This window comes from Condylura cristata, unplaced genomic scaffold, assembly GCF_000260355.1.
Source record: "Condylura cristata isolate star-nosed mole 26May11 unplaced genomic scaffold, ConCri1.0 scaffold00021, whole genome shotgun sequence".
NCBI classification, from domain to species: Eukaryota; Metazoa; Chordata; class Mammalia; order Eulipotyphla; family Talpidae; genus Condylura; species Condylura cristata.
Genome location: NW_004567122.1, coordinates 29,950,522 through 29,965,069, shown reverse-complemented (window position 1 = coordinate 29,965,069; position 14,548 = coordinate 29,950,522). Strand labels below are relative to the sequence as shown.

General features: G+C 49.6%; 1 protein-coding gene across 1 annotated transcript; it reads left to right on the top strand.

Annotated features, from left to right (window-relative positions):
* Window positions 1–864: 864 nt before the first annotated feature.
* On the top strand, window positions 865–12,401 carry HBEGF (heparin-binding EGF-like growth factor). The gene is made up of 6 exons (XM_004686798.2): window positions 865–1,170; window positions 1,348–1,521; window positions 4,460–4,637; window positions 9,668–9,823; window positions 10,559–10,649; window positions 10,962–12,401. Exons 1-5 carry the CDS (start codon window positions 1,125–1,127, stop codon window positions 10,629–10,631), a joined length of 627 nt encoding a protein of 208 aa, XP_004686855.1. The 5' UTR covers window positions 865–1,124; the 3' UTR covers window positions 10,632–10,649; window positions 10,962–12,401.
* The last annotated feature ends 2,147 nt before the right edge of the window (window positions 12,402–14,548 follow it).

The following is a 14,548-nucleotide window of genomic DNA, read 5'->3' as shown; positions in this document are numbered from 1 at the left end:
GCGCAGTGGGTGAGAGGATTCACCAGAGACAGAGAAGGAGCAGAACAGGCAGATAGAGGAAGTACATTGCTGAGAGGAGCAGGGGGTGGGTCAGGAGAGGTCTGCTGTGCCATGTGGGTCACCTCCCTGGCCGGGGATTGAACTCTGCTGGAGTGCATCCACCCCGTTGAATTAGTGTTTTCGCATTCTTCAGGTAGATACTTGGCAGTAAAATTACTGGATCATATGGTAGATCTATTTTTAATCTTTTGAGAAACCTCCGTACTGTTTTCCAGAGGGGATGGACCAGTCTTTAGTTCCACCAACAGTGTATAACGGTTCCTTTTACTCCCCATCTAATTTTCAAATGACAGATAAATTAATGATTATTTACCTGCTGTGCAAAGAAGTAGGTTTCGGAAACTGAGCCGGTGACGTGGGAGGAGATCCCCAGCCAGCTTATCCCAAGGAAGGCCTGAGGGGCCAGGCCTGGAAGAGGGGAAGGAAAGAGGTGTGCTCAAGGGCAGAGCTAGCTCTGCAGTCTCTAGGTTGCAGCGCGACGAGCTTTCGGGGAAAGGTGGGACCTGGCCCCGCCACCTGCCTGTTCGCATCCCTACCCACAGTCGAGCCGCGCCTGCCCGGGCCTGGTCCCAAAAAATTTGTGAGCCCTGCTCCCTACTCGCGCTGTGTTCCTCTGCCGCGCCAGCGGGATCCGGGGCTATCTTCGCAGGGCGGCGCTGAGAGCCGGGCCAGCTTCCCAGGCGGGAGGGGGGGTGGTGGGGCGGGGGAGGGGGAAGGAACGGCGCGAGCGGGGCGGAGCCTCCGCGCCCAGCGGAGCCTTATTCCCGGCCGCGCGCGGCGGGGCGCTCAGTCGATCCAGGGAGCTACGCGCTGCACGCGGCTGACCAGCCTGACCAACGCTCAGGGCTGGGGTTGGGGCTGACCGAGGAACAGTGAGCAGACAGACAGGCGCCCAGTGGCCGCGAGCTCCGCGCAGGTCCCAGCCAGGCTTGCACCCAGAGGCCAACCGCAAACGGTGCGGGGCGGAATCTTTTGCGCTCCGGCGGCCCCTGCTCCGGTGCCAGCGCCCGGTGGCCTCCGCCTCCAAAGTGCTTGCTGCCTTTCGCCTCCTCCGGTCCGGGACCATGAAGCTGCTGCCGTCGGTGGTGCTGAAGCTCTTTTTGGCTGCAGGTAACAGGGCAGCCCACGCCTCCGGAGGTCGGGGGGAGGGGGATTCTGTGCTGGGAGCCCCAGGCGCGAGCCACTTGGTGGGGCCAGTGATCTCCAGCGAGCGGGCGCCGGCCTCGGTGCGTGGCGGCTGGGGGGTCTGGGCTAGAGGGTTGATGCAGCCTCGCCCCTCACCCGCAGTGTTCTCGGCCCTGGTGACCGGGGAGAGCTTGGAGCGGCTTCGGAGAGGGTTGGCAGCTGGAACCAGCAACCTGGACTCGCCCACTGAATCAACGGATCAGCTGCTGGCCTTGGGAGGCAGCCGGAGCCGGGATGTCCAGGACTTGAAAGATGCAGACCTGGACCTTTTCAGAGGTGCGTGTGGGGCTGTCCATCCTTGACCCCTGGGGGCAGTTGAATAAGTAGACCTGGGAATCAGGTTCATGCAGTCGGGGCACACCTGTGGTTTGCAGGTGTTCATGGAGGACTTCAAGGGAAACTACTATGCCAGTCCCCGGGGCCTGCCGGCCAGGAGTATGGGTACTGTTTTCTTCCTCTTGCATTTCACATGGACCTTCAGACAGGGAAGGTGTCAGGAATCCTTTAAGGTGCACTGGGTGATGGGAAGAAGGAATAGCTCAGATGCTTTCCTTACAGCTCCTATGTGAAAAATGAGTGTAAATCCTAGCTCCCTCCTCTAGTGACTATTATGTATAAAATAATCGATGTGGAACATAGTAAGTGTGCCATCTTAGTCTCCACTAATCCACCTGTCTCCAGGTTGGAAAAACAGAGGAGGTGAGAAGCTCTTGTTCTCCTTAGGTGAAGCCAGCATCTCGAGGGATGCTATGGATGGTGAGTAGTTGGGTGCCAGGAGTGACATTAAAAATGCTGGGTATCTGCAAATCCTACCCCAAAGATTAAGATTTCCTGATCACCTTAAATCTGTGTGATTCCAAGGGGGGAAGGACCTGGTGGGATCCTCCAACCAACAGATGTAGCTGTCGCTGAGTACAGGCAAGGGCAGAGTCCAGAAGGGAGGAAGTGCTGGCTTCCCTGCCCCCAGACACCTGTAGTGATTCTTGAGGGTGGAGCAGGGATTGAGTTCTAGAGCCCTGGAATGACTCTGGAAAGCTACCCACCTGTTCTAATCCCACCTACACTACAGTCAGCCTTCCTCCTTATCCACAGCTTCCCTTAGCTGCAGCATCTGCTTGCTTTAAAGCAAGGGTCTGCTAAAAAGCTGAGCCCATGCTCCCTTCATCCTCTCCCAGTGACCCTCTGAAGTCTCCCCTGGCTAGAAACACCTGGATTCCCCTGGCCCTGTGCTCCTAGGCTGGGCAGCATTGGGCTGTGACTCACTATCCACCCACACGGCTGCTCTTCATACCTCTGTAGACCTGACTCACTGTTCCCTCTCGCCAGCAGGAGCCTGGCTGACACCCTGTCACTCTCTTTCTCCCTTCTTTGATTGACTTGGCCCTTCTGCCTCAGTTTCACCTCAGTTCTAGTCACTGGGCTCCTGTGAGCTTCTACCTCTCCTCCTGAGTTCTGGAGGAGGCAGGGTCTGCACCACAGGAAGTTAGGACTGTGATTATTGGCATCTGCCTCTCTTTCCTTTGCTGAATGAAGACTGTTTCTTAGGTCTTGGGATCCTATCATGTAAAATAAATAATTGCTACCAGTTAGTGTTCTAGGTACTTGGCATGTTATCCTGGTTCTTGTAATCATTATAGCACCCCTGCTGAGATAGGATTTCTAGCTAGCCACTTTTACTGGGAAACCCAGGGTTCAGAAAGATTAAGCAACTTGCCTAAGATCACATGGCTGAAATTGGAGCACAGATCTGCTGACTTCAGAGGTTATTCATTGTCTCATTCTCAGCTTAATATCTCAGGTGTTCTAGACTGGTCAGGGAAGGGGAGAGGGCTGTCTATGGGAGGTTGGCCAGCTGGGAAGGAGCCATTGATAGAGAATCCAGAGACCTTAGTTCTAATCCTAGCCCTTCATGACTTCATGACTGCCTTTTGGCACCTCAAGATTTTCATCTGAAAATGGAAAGTCATGGTATTCTTTGACATCACTTCCAGGTCTACCCACAGGTTGGGTAGATGCCTTGGTCTCTAGTCTGATGTAGTAAATGATGATCACTCTTTTGCTAGTCATGTAGCTGGAGCCATGGGCAGCAGGTACTTCTTTTCTTCTGGGAGAAGTGGCGGGGGATATCAGACTCCAGAGCTGATGAGCACAGTCCGTGGTCATTCCCAGCTGGATGTCTATGTGAGGTTGTTTTTCCCTCTTAGAGGTATGGAAAAGTGGAGCCAAGGTTGTCCCGGTTCCTTCTGGAGAGCTTCTTTCTTTCCATCTTTCTACCCCAGGGACACACTGAACTCCCTATCCTAAAGAGCTGTAAACAGGACATTGGAGATAAATGTAAATGGGCCTTTGAGAGAAGTGGTGGGCTGTAAAGGGTGCACAGGAGCCCTTTACAGAGAAGGGTAAATAGTTCACTTGAAGTAAAAAAAAAACAAACCAAAGTCTTGGCCAGAGTGACTTGCTTCCTGTCCTGTCCCTGAACTTGAGCCTGCCCTGGGCTCATGGCATAATGGGTGCCTCAGAGGAACTTACCTATATATGGGCATTACTTTCTTTCTTTTTTTATTTAGGTATAATTCATTTAAACATTATTAAGCTATAATAATTGATATATGATATAATGTTTGATACTTGTACATATTGTGAAATGTTCATCTACCATATATAACAACAAATATTTTTCTTGTGATGACAACATGTAAGATTTATTCTCTTATCAACTTTCAAATATACAAAGCACTGCTTTGTTTTAGGATACTCCCTGTGAACCCCTCACCCCCTCAAAAAAAACCCTCTGAGTACCTTCTCTAGAAACAATTTTTATCTCTGACAGTGTCTTCCTGCAAGTGGGTCACTGAGTGAAGCATCAGGAAATGAGAGTGATTTAAGGCCAAAATAGAACCAAGTGGGTGTGAGAAAGAGTAGGAATGGCCATGGCCAGGGAGTGGGGGTGACGCTGGTGGATTGCCCAGTCAGCTGCAGGTGCTCCACAGAGGTTAACATTCCTGGAATTAGGCTGCTGCACTGAATTTGTGAAGTGCCTCTCTTGGGACTCCTCAGCTTCTACTTCCTTCTGAGGTTCCTGCCGTCTGGGGGTGCTGCCCAGTCTTCCTTGGACCTTGGAAGGCACTGATCCATGAGTTCATTCTCCTTCCAGACTGTTGTTTTGATTCTTTTCCCCGGGAGTCAGACTTATCAGGGTGCCTTTCTCCCACAGTTGCTTTCTCCTCCAAGCCACAAGCTCTGGCCACACCAAGCAAAGAGGAGCGTGGGAAAAGAAGGAAGAAGGGCAAAGGACAAGGGAAGAAGAGAGACCCGTGCCTCCGGAAATACAAGGACTTCTGCATCCACGGAGAATGCAAATACGTGAAGAAGCTCCGGGCCCCCTCCTGTGTGTAAGTGTCAAATCCTGGGCTGACTCTTCTCAGGTCACTTAGCCGGCACATGACATTTCCTCGTTGCTGGTTGCTGCTGTTCCTGGAGCTCATAATTCTACCCAGTTTCTTCTCAACCTCTGGCGGAAGTTGGGAGGAGGGAAAATATTTTTAGTTAGCGGAAGGGGCTCCCTCCTCATAGGATGCAATTTCCTGTGGTGTGGGTTTATGACGCTCTTTCATCCTTGGGGACATTTCCTTCTTACCCAGAAGTGAGCATGTGGCTGGGAGAGCTGACACCTGAAGGCAGGAACTTCTCCGGTGCCTCACGCCCTGCTCTGCATGGCAGAGGGGCTTTCTAGGTGCAGTGGAGTTCCTGGGGCCTCCCTGAGCCCTTAAGCAGGTGGGAGGTGCATTTTGATCGCTCTGTGCAGGTGTGTGTGCATTCGGGCTTGTGTGCACACGAGTGAGCAAATGTGAGTTAATTCTAAGGCATGGCAAGACCCTCTGGGGAGTGGTCATTGAGGAAGGTGTTGCCCTCCTTTCTTCTTCCCCACTCCTGCAAGGTCTAATAGGTGGGGGGTCATGGAGGGTACTGCCCTTTGACCATGGGATGGGAGAACATTTCCTTTGTACAAGATTAAGGGGAAATGGAGCTCAACCCAGACGGCATCAGCCCCCAAGCAGGCAGCACCACCCTTTCCCCGGGCAGGGGTGTGGGTGGAGGAGCCGTGGTTCCCCAGCTGCTCTGCTAGGCCAAGCCCAGCAAACGGCGGCCTTGGCAACCTCTCAGGCATGACGGCACTGCCATGCTCTCTGGCAGGCATAATGTCGCCAGTGTGCCTGAGGCCAGTGCGCGTCAGGCTGCAAACATCCACTCTCTTCCGCTGGGCACAGGGTCCCTATGGGGTGGCAGGCAGGATTCTGTGACTGGGGAGGCTCTGGGTAGGCCAGGAGACTGTCGTGTGTGCAGACGGCTGGGAGCCTGGCATCTCTTTTCCACTGGTTGATGTAGATGCCTTGGCTTTTTAAAGCCTTCTCGTTGCGCCTGAGTTCACACAGCATAGCTGCCTTGTGTTTGGCAGTTGACAGACAGCCCTGTCACTGTCCCCTGTCACTATGTCTCCTCTTTTATAACTCCCTTGGTAGGAGCTTGGTATTGGAGGGGGTGGCTTAAGAGTGGCAGGGAGAGTCCCCCTGTCATCCTTCTGAACATCTTGGGGCAGGGCAGGAAATGTTTGTCTTATATTTGTAAAATGGCATGATTAGCACAGGGCGGAAGCAGTGACTCTGAGTGGAGTCAGGGTGGATTGAGGCCAGGAATCTGTCTGGGCCAAAATGGTCCAGGGCGTTGGTAGATGAACCACCAGTGCTCATCTGGGAACCCTTGAAAGGCTACTCCCCACAGTGCTGGGCAGGATGGACCAGCTATGTCCAGAAAACTGAGGTGTACCTTAGGGTGTGCGGGCTGGCCCCAGGCTGTGATGATGCCGGCTTCTCTGCTTTGCCCCAGACACTTAGTTTACATTTTCTGTGCGTCGCAATGGGCAGGTGCATGTTGTGCACCTACTCACTGGGTGCTAGACGTTATTCAGAGGGAGGGGAGGTGTAGTCCCAAGCTGGGAATCGCAAATGCCTTCTGCTGGGTAACCAGGGAAGGCAGGCCTTGCTCCCCCAGCTTAAAGATGAGGAAACTGGAGCCAGGGAGTAGGAAGTGCCTTGCCTGAGCTCAACAGCTAAATAAGTGGATGGAAGTAGGACAGAGACTCAGGTGCCTGACTTCCAGGCCCACATGCCTCTCATGTCCCAGGGTGTTGGCATCTTTCTCCCCTGTCCTTGTCCTTACAGAGTTTGACCAGGAGTTTATAGAGAGCAGCTGTTATCCTAGAGGTCTCTTAAGGCTTTTGCTAGCCTGAGAGCATGGCAGTCTAATTTGGAAGTTTTATGCCTGCTTTCTAGCAGACTCATAGCTGGGTTTTTGTCCGGCTGGGTTGCCTCTTGCCTCCAGCCCATGGCACACAGGACAGAAGGCAGCAAGAAGTCACAGGGCTCCCAGTTTGGGAAAATGAGACATCTGGGCATGATATCTGGGGCCCTTTGTGGCTCCTCCTTGCCTCTAGACCCAGGAACCGCCAGCCAGGGTGTGTCCCCGGGGCACAGCAGGCTAGCTGACTTCCTAAACCGGCTGTCCGCAGCCACCGTCCACAGGAAAACCCTTTTGTCTCACCAGCCAAAAGCTGCTTTAAAGACCAGTTTCCTAGGGCTCCCGACTGGCTACTGACCCCAAAATTGGCTGCAGAGTTTCCTGTGGCTGGAGGAACCCTGGGGGCAGATGGACTGAGAGCCCATGCAGACAGGCCTGGAGATGCTGAGGGGGATGATGAGCCCCTTTCTTTGGGCTCTGTCTGCCTCTGGTGACCCAGGCAGTACTTTAGAAGTTTGATTACATAATAACTTACAGGTATGTGGGACTTGGCCTTTTATTAAGTGCTTTTAACTACATTCTGTCATTTGATCTTAAGAGTACGCTAGTGAGGCAGGCATTTAATATTCTGTGTTTCACTTGAGGAAACTGGATCTTGGGAGGATAAAAGTAATTTGCTCAAGAGCACCTGGCTAGAAATAGCAGCAGATGAGTCTGGAATTTATGTATTCCATCAAATGGTGAGCTCCACCTGCCAGGCTCAGCAGAGAAAACCCATTTAGAAGACTTCTCTAGATCCTAGAGGATTCTTGCTTCTCTTGTAATATGAGTTGTGGAATGGGTCACAGACATGATAGAAGGAACATGTCCCAGTTTGATGGCTCCAGGCAAGACACGCGATCTTGCCTCCACCCAGTAGATGCTGGGAATGTACTTGTTCCCCTTCTTGCCAGGGCAGCCAGGAGTTGGTTGCGGTGGGGAGGGGCTAATATTAGGATGTTTATATTATTGTCCTTTTGACTCAGGGTGGCGGTACAGGGATTATGTAACTGAATGGCGGGACTCTGAGGCCAGGTTTTATTTCTATCATCTGAGTAACTACCTGTGGGGTTTGAATGATGCTGGAAGTGAAAAACAAACTCAACTTCAGCTTCCCTCTTCGAGGAGAGCACAGTATCTGAAGTCTCCCAGTCTGCTGGGTTCAATCCTGGCTCCAGTGCTCAGGGCTGTGGTTCTCCAAGAGAAGCTAAGCCTTAGTCCCATCATCTTGAAAGTGGAGCTAGTTACTCCCGCTTTTCAAGATGTTTAGAAAGAGACATAAAGTGGTCCTTGTAAAGCACTTAGCACAGAAGACTTGGCTACTAGTGGCCATCAGTGTTTGCTATTTATTATCCTTTATTACTATTACTACTGCTACTACTACCGATGTAGCCAGAAGGCAAAGTCAGGGCCCAGTGGCCTGGCACATATATGTATCCCAGGGAGACACGGACTGTTGAGAGTAGAATCATGAATTTGCAATCTACCAAGACTTGTTCCTAGTCTTCTCCTTGCTGCTGCCTAGTCATGCAATTTTGGCAAATCACATAATCTCTTGCCCATTAATCTTAGCCTTTCCATTTGTGATACAAGGCCATGTCTGCCTAGCAGGGTGTTAAGTGCTGCAGCAGAGCTACTACAGAAAGACAGTGTCTCATGTGTTAGTTATAACAAGTCATATAAACTATATCCTGTTGGATACAGTGACCTTTTCGGGAACGTTTGAGAACTTCCTCCACATCCTATGACAGGGTCGTGTGTCCACCAGGCCCGTGGGACAGATGTGTGAAACAGCTGGGCAAGGAACCATGTGCTCCATTATGTGTATAGAGGGCCTGCCGTGAGGTGGCTCCCAGAGTGCTCCAGAGGAGTTGGGGTAGAGGGTGGGCAGGAGACGGGCAGCCTGGCTGCTGCCAACTCTGGACAAGGCCACTTCCTCTTGGCCAGAAAGGGATTCCTTGTTCTGAGGCACCAGCTGTACCTCCTTCCTAGAGGAGACCAAGCTCTGAATAGAGCGCCACCAGCTTCCCAGTGCTTCCTACAGCAGCTCACAGCCTGCAGTCCCCAGGCTACTGCACCCCCTGATTAGGTGGACAGTTACTGGCTCGAGTGGGCTGCTCACTGAACTCAGCCAGACAATTCACATTCATGTCTCTGCTCCATGGGGGGAAAACAGCTCTTCCTTTCTGTAACTCAGGGCTCCTGCCTACATCAAAGGATCTCTGGGGCCTCAGATAAAGGAAGGGATGTGCATGTGCTTGTTCAATTGTAAGTGCTTCCTAGTTTCCCTCAGAGTGTCCGGGAAATGCTTTGTGTTAGAAGAGGCAGTTGCCACCTGATTTATTTCTTGAGTGAGAAGAGCCAAAGATTGTTTCTGACATTCTCCATGCTCTGGCAGGATAGCAGAGGGAGAAGATGTTATCTTGGTTTATCCTGTGGTGAAGGAGGCCCCATAGCCCAATGCTCAGAGACCAGAGACTGTGGTGCAGATCTCAAGTTGGGCCCTGCATCCCAGGGGGGACTGGGAGTTCAATGAAGGGAACTTGAGAAAAAAAGACTCCTGGCAAAGGAACAGGCCTATTAATAGGCTAGCAGCAGGCGAGAAGGCCTGGATGCTGGAAGCACTGGTGGGGACGGCTGGGTTTATTTCTGGTCACCGTGTTGAGGGGCCTCACTAGAGGGAGTGATACTAAATCCTCTCATTCAGCCCACTGACTCTTGTGCCTAGTCCTTCTAACTGGCTTCAACAGAAGGTTTGGACACACATGTAACACATCATCCACACATGGAATATATCTAGCCAAGACCTTAAAGTCCTCTCTCACTTTTTCCTTGCCTGGAGCAGGAATCTCAGGCCAGAGGACTAGAGGGTTTGGAGATAGGGGCATGGAGTGAGGAAGGAAAGCCACGGAACCCTCAGGGGGGCTTAACAGAGTCTCCTAAGAAAGAATAGAGGAAGGGCTGGGATTGTGTCAGGTACGATAGACTGAGGGCATGGGGATTGGGATTTGGCTCATACACGTGGGCCATCGTCAAGGGAGAGGCCAAACCACTAACCTCATCTCCTCTTGTTTTTGTCTTGAACCAGCTGCCACTCAGGTTACCACGGAGAGAGGTGTCATGGACTGAGCCTACCTGTGGAAAATCGCTTGTATACCTATGACCACACGACCATCCTGGCTGTGGTCGCTGTGGTGTTGTCATCTGTCTGTCTGATCGTCATCGTGGGGCTTCTCATATTTAGGTGAGTTTGGGGCACCCCTGAAGACTGCTGCCACAAACCATTCCATTCCTCTTTCTTCTTCTGGGTGTTCTGCCTCAGGGTTACATGAGCACTCCAACCCTCCCAGATTCTGGGCTAGGATTTCCTGGGTACAGCTTCTTCAGGAGTCTGGCTGCTCTGGCATGCTGTGAGTCTGTGTTTAGAACCCAGACATAGACTGGCTATGCAGGTGCTGTTTCCCTCAGCAGCCCCTGCAACCCACCCCTGGAGCTACCTCCTCATAGTTCTTCCTCCTGGCTCTATTCCTTGACAGCATTAGTGTGTGGTTTGGTATCAATGTACTAATACCATATCCTTCCACTCCTGAGGCATCTTGACTTCAGGCCATGTTTCCAATCCAGGTTATATTCTAGAAGGGGGAGGCCTGCCAAGCACTCTTTGCCCTTTTTCATCTGTAGAAAAGCCAAGTTGTCTTTCCAAGGATTGTAATCTTTCAGCGATTGTAATCTCTGTCTTCCTACCTCACAAAGATGTGAGGGTTGTATAAATGAAGTGAAAGATCTTAACAAATTGGAGAGACAGGTCTCCCTCAGAACAGCTGTGCTCTGATAAGGGGTTTGTTGGGCTGCCATACCCTCTGGACTTTCCTAAGGAGAGAGGGGAATCACCACAACAGTGTTCTGTGGAAAGACCTGCTCTGTGGCCTGTGCCTTGTCGTAGCAGGCAGGGCTTGCTCACAAAGCTCATTTTCCTCAGGTACCACAGAAGAGGAGGCTATGATGTGGAGAATGAAGAGAAAGTGAAGTTGGGCGTGACTACTTCCCACTGAGAGAGACCTGTGCTCAAGGTAACGGTTCATCCTTTGCCCGCTGGTTCCATCACCCTCTCTCCTGAGTCTGTGTCAGTGTGCTGAGTTGTCTTGACCTGGATTGGCAGGAAGGCTACTGTGGAGTCAGGCTCCTAGTGCAGAATTATTTTCAGATAAGTTTGTAGTGCTTCATTTCCACTTAGGATGAAAGTTGATAGAGACCCAAGAAAGATTCTGAGAGGATAGCTCTTGTCTTCAGCCCCGCTTCTTCCCAAATGATCTTTCCACTTCTTCAGACCGAGCTTAGAGTATCTTACAAATGACTTTCAATGTCTTCCTTTTGTGTTGTAGGAATCATCTGGGGAACGCTACCTCTGAGAAGACACAAGCTAATTGCAGACTCTGCAGAGGGGAAGGGCTTCACAGCTAGCCATGAAGACTCCCTTCGTCCCCAGTTGCTATCTAGATCAGGTCTCTCTCATAATAGCTTCACCAAAATACCAGAGCCTTCAAGTGCCAAACAGAATATATTCAACCGGATCTGGGTCAGAAGAAAGCAGAAATGAGAGACCTTCACGCCCTTCCGATTCCCTTCCACCAAGCCCTACTTACCCCATAAGTTTGTTTAAACTCTTATCCTCTGGATTCAAATGCCAGTTAAATTCCATATGCTCCAGGATCTTTGACTGAAACAGAAAACGAAGAAGAAGGAGAGAAAGAAGGAAAGACCTGTGGACTGGGAGAAGTAACAAAGGCTGAGAAGCCATGTATTCAAGTAGCCACCAAGGGGTCTGCTATTTGGACTCCCCTACCCCCAGCTCTGGATTTGATGAGCTAACTGTGAAATACCACAAGCCTGAGAACTTTGAATTTTGGGACTTTTACCAAGATGGAAAAATAACAACTATTTTTTGTTTGTTTGTTTGTTTGTAAAATGCCTCTTAAATTATATATTTATTTTATTCTATGTATGTTAATTTATTTAGTTTTTAACAATCTAACAATAATAATTCAAGTGCCTAGACTGTTACTTTGGCAATTTCCTGGCCTTCCACCCGCATCCCGACCATCTGGCCCAGCTTCGCTCTTCTCTGCCGCCAATCTGAGATGGACTCTGTGACCTGTCTGTAGCCACCTATCGTCTGTCCACATTTCTGAAGATCTTCCATGATCAGAGTGCCACCGGGGGACTTCTGTACGGTCAGGATGTAGGAGTTGCCTTTGTGAGATCCACTCTATGAGTTGGACTGCAGTCTTGCCTAGGCAATTTTGTCTACCTTTTGTGTTCTGAAAGCCCAAGGTGCTGATGTCAAAGTGTAACAGATACTGATGTTTCCCTGTGTGTTCTCCGAAGAGGTTGGGCTGCCATGTCTGAAGCTTTCCTGGGTCCTCACCCCCCGCCCCTGCCATGGCCCCAGGCCCACAGAGTGGGAACTCATTTTTCCTTGTGTCAAGACATTTCTCTTACTCCTGCCATTCTTCTGGTGCTCCTCCATGCAGGGGTCAGGGCAGCAGAGCATAGTCTAGAGAAGGTGTCAGCAAAGAAAAAGGCTGAGGATGAACAGGAGACATTGGAGCTGACAGTTCTTGGTAACTGATAACCTACCAACCTACCAAAGGTTGGAGGTGAGGAAGGCTTTTGTGTAAACCCACCTTGACGAAACCACAAAGGTATGCTGTCATGGTCCTTTCTGGAAGTTTCTGGTGCCATTTCTGAACTGTTACAAACTGTATTTCCAAAACTGGTTCATATTTATACTTTGCAATCCAAATAAAGATAACCCTTACTCCCTAGCCTTCTATCTGCTTGCTTTATCTGGGAACTGGTTCAACATAAGTTTTTTCCTGAGCCCTGATTTGGTATCATTTAGGTGCTTCGTCAGTCTATTTATGTACACTATCTCAGTTTCTCCAGCAACCCAGTCGTGGAGGCATAAAAGAGGAAACTTAGGTTCCAAGAGGTTATGTAACTTGCCTGAGGGTACACAGTTTGTAAATGACAAAGCTGGGTTGGGTAGCATGACTCCGATGATTGTTTTCATTCTTATGTCCCAGTAACACTGAGACAAGAGACAATAGACCTTTCACACAGAAATTTGACTGCCTATAAATTTTGCCTGGCTCAGGCCCAGATGCTGTACAGGCATTGCACCTGGTGGAAATAAGACATCTTTGACCCTCCTCATGTCCTACAGCCAGTCCATTTGCAGGTTTGTTGACCCTACCTTTAGGACACATGCTAGATGCAACCACTCACATCTCTGCCACTGCCATCACTCCAGTCCAATTCATTGTCATCTGTTGCCTAGGCTCCTGTGATGGCTCCAGGCTCTCGTCCACCTGCTCCCAGTATCCACATTCTCACTTCCAACACCATAGCCAAAGTGGTCATTTAAAGCATAATCCAGATCTTGTCTGTCTTGCAGACTACTCTACATGCCTCTCCACCCCAGTCTTCTTAGTATCCTTGTGCTTTATTTTTCTCCATTGCATTTATCACCACTAATTTCTCTAGAATGTTAACTCCATGAGGATAGGGGTATTTGCATTGCTTCAATCCAGTGAGTTGCAGGCACCAATATTTGTTACATGGATGAATGACTGTATAAGAAACAATTCAAGTCCAGCATGTAGGTGGGTATGCAATCCAGTGCTTTTCTAGGGCTGAATTTAGAGAAAAGTCCCTGTTGAGGAGATGACAGGAAAAAAAGTAGAATTTGGGGCAGGTCATGTTGCCATGGCATCTTATGGGGATTGAATTCAGAGATCCATTGGAGAAATATCATTGGGCTATCCCTTTCTCATTCTCTCAGTGAGTGAGTGAGTGACACTCCAAAATTCTCAGGAGCCCATATAGAATTCTTTTTTTCAAAAAAAGATTTATTTGTGCATAGAAGAACTGGGGTATAGGTCAGAGATGGGGGTGGTGGTGAGAGCCTTCACCAGGGACAAAGTGAGGAGCAGATAGGCAGATTGAAATACACTGCTGTGGGGAGCAGTGGGCAAGACAGGAGAGGTCTGCTGTACCTTGTGAGTAGCTCCCTGGCCAGGGATTGATCTCAGGCCACAGCAGTGATAGCGCTGGGACTCAATCCTTAAGCCACCAGGAAGGCCCAGAATTCTTGTATGTACTTACAATGTTCTTTTCAAACTTTGGACAGCAATTACAGCCAAAGCTGGACATATGCAGACTCTATAAACCAGTAGATTCTACTCACAAGCACCAGAGAAATTAGTGAACATACCGTTCATGTTCATGGAAATAAAATGTATAAAAATGATCTTAGCATGATGGCACACGGGTACTTGGTGATGGGAAACCCGCAGGGATTACAACTGAGATGGAAAAAAAAATGTACAAAATGATGTAAAAATAAACTGTTATAAAAAAATGATCTTAGCATTACTTACAATTACCAGAAGCTGCAAGTGCCACTCAATATTTGATGATAATGTGAATAACAAAAATATGGTATATCCTTACACTGAAATATTGAAAGGCAATACGGATGGATCTTATACAACTAAGTGAAAGAAACCATTCACAAAAGGGAACAATGCGTGCAATTCCATTTATTTAAATATTTAAAACATGCACAGCTAAACTATGGTGAAATCAATCAGGAGATTCCAACAGGGATTGACAATGACTGGAACCCTGCAGAAAGGAACTTCCGGAGTTCTTGTAACATTATGTTCACTTTCCAGGTTCCCAGGTACATTCACTTTGAGACCAAGTACGAGTTGTACAATTTATTACATGTATTAAGCTTCAATGAAAAGATTTTTAAAAAAAACCTGGGTAGGAGGGCCCTCCCTGGTGGCGTAGTGGGTTAAAGTGCAGCACCATGAAGCTAGCCACAGCCACTTCAGCGTGAGTTCAACCTGGCCAGGGAGCTGACCCACATGGCGTGGCAGACCTCTCCTGTTTTGCCCGC

What these genes read in the sequence shown, in the direction of transcription:
- HBEGF (XM_004686798.2), top strand. Translation starts at nt 1,125, where the DNA reads ATGAAGCTGCTGCCGTCGGTGGTGCTGAAGCTCTTTTTGGCTGCAG. An exon ending in GAAGCTCTTTTTGGCTGCAG is followed by an intron (nt 1,171 to 1,347) that starts GTAACAGGGCAG and finishes CCTCACCCGCAG; the next exon opens with TGTTCTCGGCCCTGGTGACC. An exon ending in CTCCGGGCCCCCTCCTGTGT is followed by an intron (nt 4,638 to 9,667) that starts GTAAGTGTCAAA and finishes GTCTTGAACCAG; the next exon opens with CTGCCACTCAGGTTACCACG.